This window comes from Myotis lucifugus, unplaced genomic scaffold (genome assembly GCF_000147115.1).
Source record: "Myotis lucifugus unplaced genomic scaffold, Myoluc2.0 scaffold_131, whole genome shotgun sequence".
In the NCBI taxonomy this organism is placed as follows: Eukaryota; Metazoa; Chordata; class Mammalia; order Chiroptera; family Vespertilionidae; genus Myotis; species Myotis lucifugus.
In genome coordinates this window covers 3,093,249-3,097,360 of record NW_005871179.1, presented here as the reverse complement: position 1 = coordinate 3,097,360, position 4,112 = coordinate 3,093,249, and the positions used below count along the sequence as shown (strand labels likewise).

The 4,112-nt window shown below is 58.6% G+C and overlaps 2 protein-coding genes across 2 annotated transcripts; one reads left to right on the top strand and one right to left on the bottom strand.

Annotated features, from left to right (window-relative positions):
- Positions 1-1,133: 1,133 nt before the first annotated feature.
- On the bottom strand, positions 1,134-3,621 carry FAM229A (family with sequence similarity 229 member A). The gene is made up of 3 exons (XM_006094234.3): positions 1,746-3,621; positions 1,518-1,664; positions 1,134-1,341 (listed from the first exon to the last, which is right to left on the bottom strand). Exons 1-3 carry the CDS (start codon positions 1,880-1,882, stop codon positions 1,239-1,241), a joined length of 387 nt encoding a protein of 128 aa, XP_006094296.1. The 5' UTR covers positions 1,883-3,621; the 3' UTR covers positions 1,134-1,238.
- Positions 1,993-3,947, top strand: TSSK3 (testis specific serine kinase 3). The gene is made up of 2 exons (XM_006094235.3): positions 1,993-2,583; positions 3,283-3,947. Exons 1-2 carry the CDS (start codon positions 2,439-2,441, stop codon positions 3,945-3,947), a joined length of 810 nt encoding a protein of 269 aa, XP_006094297.1. The 5' UTR covers positions 1,993-2,438.
- Positions 3,948-4,112: the final 165 nt, after the last annotated feature.

The following is a 4,112-nucleotide window of genomic DNA, read 5'->3' as shown; positions in this document are numbered from 1 at the left end:
TACGGGTAGATAGACAGAGACCGGGAGACACACCTCTCCCTTCTTGGGGATTTCTAAGCTGCTTGTGGACGTGCTGCCTGCCCAGGAGATAATCTGGGATGAGAGAGGAACAATGGGGCAGTCCTGGTGGGGTTGAATCCTTGGTTATAGCCAGGTAGATGCCCGGGTTCCTACAGTGCTTGCTTTACTCACTACTTATATCCTTCCAAGGCACTTACAATAACGAAGTCCTTTTTGCTCAAGCTACCTTCAGTTGCTCTCAATGGTGAGACCGTAACAATACAGAGCCTGATAATTTTTTTCTCCCTTAAAATGAAAACATCCTCCTAAGGAGGGTGAGCACTGTTTACAGGGAATGAGGCCCTTTTTCTGCAGAGCAGCGGCATGGGTTGTTAGGCTGCAGAGGGCCGACATTAAGCTTGGTGGGGATAGAAACAGCTGGATTGTTCCACCGAACAGAACTGAGAGTCCCTGAGGGGTTCTCCAGGAGGGACGGGTGGAGGAGAGCAGTGGAGGAGGAGGGAAAAGCCAGCACTAGTGCCTGATGCCAGGGGTTATCATGGTGGAGGGGAAAGATAGGTGTGGGGGTCTTTCAAGAATCAGGACGTCTTAAAGCAGCGGTCGCCAACCTTTCGGACCATGGACCACCGGTTGGTGACCACCATCTTAAAGGACCAGGAGCCGAATGGTCATGTAAAGTCCTCACTTCAAAGTAGACCTTTTGGTCAACATCATATCCTTCAATAAGCTTCCCACATTTGGCACTGCCTAGGGGAGCATTTGTGTGGAAGTCAAGAAGTCACCTTACAAGTTGTCTGCCCACCCCCTCCAATTCCGAGCTTATCTAGGCCGGGAGCACAGTAACACAACTTTCACTGGAGACCAAGAGAGGGGTGGGGAGAGGAAGGATAAGGGGAAAGGGTCCGAGAGGAAAGGCTGCCAGAGAAGGGGTCCTGCATGACTAGCAAGAAAAGGGGGGAGGGTGGCCACCCGGCCAGAGAGTGAACCGAAGGGAGAGCCCTGGGGCTGGGAGGACCCCAGGGAGGAGGCAGCCGAAGGGAAGGTACTATGGGATGAAGTAGAGAAGTCCGCGGCCCGATCCGACGGGACAGACACACACGGCCAGCCCGGAGTGGAAAGAACAGTTTATGCTGTGCTTTATTAAAATGTGCATCATTCTTTATTTTAAAATGTGCATCATTGTCTCATGCTCGGCGCGCGCGACGTGCTAGGCGCACTCAGGTGGCGCGGGCCCGGGGGCTCCCGCCCATAGCCAGGTAGACGTCGATGGGCACGTGCAGCAGCGTCAGGCAGTGGCAGCCCGGGCAGCGGCGAAGCGGCCTGAGGGGAGCAGTGCGACAGGGGGCGCTGTTGGGGACCCATCCGCGGGGTGCACGTGGTCCCCGGGGTTGGGCGTGGACGTGGGGCCCTTACCTGGGCGGCTTTTTGCTCAAGACCCTCTGGGACAGGGACCACCCGAGAGCGCAGGGGGGGCCGCGGGGAGGGCGCCGGCTCACCTGACCCGGTTGTGCTCCGTAGCGACCGGCTCTGGGTTGTCCTGGGACTCGGGGGTGGCGGCCAGGCCAGGGGAGTCTCCGGCCTCAATGGGAAATCTCCGACCCTGAGGGGGCTCCTGGGCACTCATGTCCAGGCCCCGGGTCGCTCTGCACGGGGAGGGCCGGTCAGGACGCGTGCGGACCGCCGGGCGCTCCCTCCCCGCGTCCGCGCCCCCGGCCGCTCCTCACCTGCTGGAGGCCGAGGCCAGTCCCAGGCTGGACGCAGCTGCCTGAGCCCCGGCCGCGGAGGGACGCTCCGGTCCAGGCGGAGCCGGGCAGGTGTCTGCGGCGCGTGCGGACACGGGCGTCGAGGGGGAGGGCTGCATTGTGACCCGGGCCGGGCGTGCTGACCTCACAGAACCCGTTCCTCCCGCCAGGGAACCCTCCCGCCGCCCAACACCCACCGCGAGCAGGAAGCCGGTGGGTTCCTGCCATGGCGCCTGGAGCCTGGGTGGCGCAGACCCCCAGCGGCCCGATGGGGGCGCCGGCGGCTCCAGCAACGGGGGGCGTCCAGGACAAGGAGCCTGGCATCTGGGCAGCGCGGACAGCCCGGAGAGCGCCTCCACGCCGGGCTGGGCTGCAACTCACCGCCCGGCTCGGGGGTGGGGGCGCAGCGCTGCTCAGCCGGTGCTGGTGAGGGCAGGTAGGGGCACTATCCATTTTGGCCAAGGGTCACACATTTACATCACAATTGGGCCGGAGTTTAAACATGTCTGGCCCTCTCCCTCCCCACCATCTGCGGCTGAATGTTCTAGCGATAGGGGCTGCTGTGGATGAAGTCCTTGGGGAGAAAGGGACCCGGCCAAGGGCTATGGTGGAGTAGAGCTGCCTCGCAGAGGCAGCATGAGCTGAGAGGGTGAGAGGAAGGAGACGCTACACAGCATGGAGGACTTTCTGCTCTCCAATGGGTACCAGCTCGGCAAGACCATTGGGGAAGGGACCTACTCCAAAGTCAAAGAAGCATTTTCCAAAAAACACCAAAGAAAGGTGGCAATTAAAATTATAGACAAGATGGGAGGGCCAGAAGGTGAGCTGGGGCCCCTTGGGAAGGGGGGCGGGCTGGCGGACGTGGGTGGGGGCTTCCTCCAGTCAGAAGGATCACTCCTCTTCCCCGTTAGTCTAAAACCAAGAGCAAGCAAGAGCCATTGTGGCTCTGGAGTAGGGAACAGAGGGATGCTGGGAGTCCAGGAACATCACCCCCTCCAAAATCTAAGAGTAACATGGCAGGAGGTGACGGGTCCTCAGAGGCAGAACCCAAGCCCATCAGGGGAACAGAGATCAGCTGAGGCCATGACCAGGGCTCCCAGAGGGCAGGGGCTGGTGTGGAGGTGGTAGAGATGGGAAAAGGACCGGGCTCATGGAAAGAACTGTGGGTCAGGAGGCAGGGGTGAGGGGAGCTGGGTCACCACACTGGGGGAAAATCAGGCCTCAGAATAGGAGCTTCAGGGGCTCCAACAATCCCCAAGCACTTGGGTATCCATGGTCTCACAGGCTGCTCACAACAGTCCTTGAGGTTGACGTGTAGTTCCTTTGAATAATGTATTAACTACAAAAATAAGATGACTATTCTTTGTACAGTCCAAGCATCCAGATGGTTAAAACTATTAAAGGGAACTTGACATTGTGACTAGAAGGCACCAGCCCCAGACATGGTGGAAGGCAGGAGACGGGAGGGAGGAGCTAGGCTCTTCGGGACTGATACCCTCCTCTCCCTTTGTTTCCTCAGAATTTATCCAGAGATTCCTGCCTCGGGAGCTCCAGATCGTTCGTACCCTGGACCACAAGAACATCATCCAGGTGTATGAGATGCTGGAGTCTGCCGATGGTAAAATCTACCTGGTGATGGAGCTGGCAGAGGGAGGGGATGTATTTGACTGCGTGCTGAATGGGGGGCCACTGCCCGAGAGCCGAACGAAGGCCCTCTTCTGCCAGATGGTCGAGGCCATCCGCTACTGCCACGGCCGTGGCGTGGCCCACCGGGATCTTAAGTGTGAGAACGCCTTGTTGCAGGGCTGCAACCTGAAGCTGACTGACTTTGGCTTCGCCAAGGTGTTGCCCAAGTCACGCCGGGAGCTGAGCCAGACCTTCTGCGGCAGCACCGCCTACGCCGCCCCCGAGGTGCTGCAGGGCATCCCCCACGACAGCAAGAAGGGTGATGTCTGGAGCATGGGCGTCGTCCTCTACGTCATGCTCTGCGCCAGCCTACCTTTTGATGACACCGACATTCCCAAGATGCTGTGGCAGCAGCAGAAGGGTGTGTCCTTCCCCACTCACCTGGGCATCTCGGCCGAATGCCAGGACTTGCTCAAGCAGCTGCTGGAACCAGACATGATCCTCCGGCCTTCAATCGAAGAAGTTAGTTGGCATCCATGGCTAGCAAGCACTTCATAAAAGCAATGGCAAGTCCTCCCCAATAAAGCAGGGGAGAAAGCAAACCCAAAAACCCGCTTCTAAACTGGTGATATATATTTTACACTTTAAATTACTTATCCTAAAACTTACCTACACCCTCCCCGCTTTTCTTTCCCTTTAAAGATCTTCATGGAACCAGAGGGC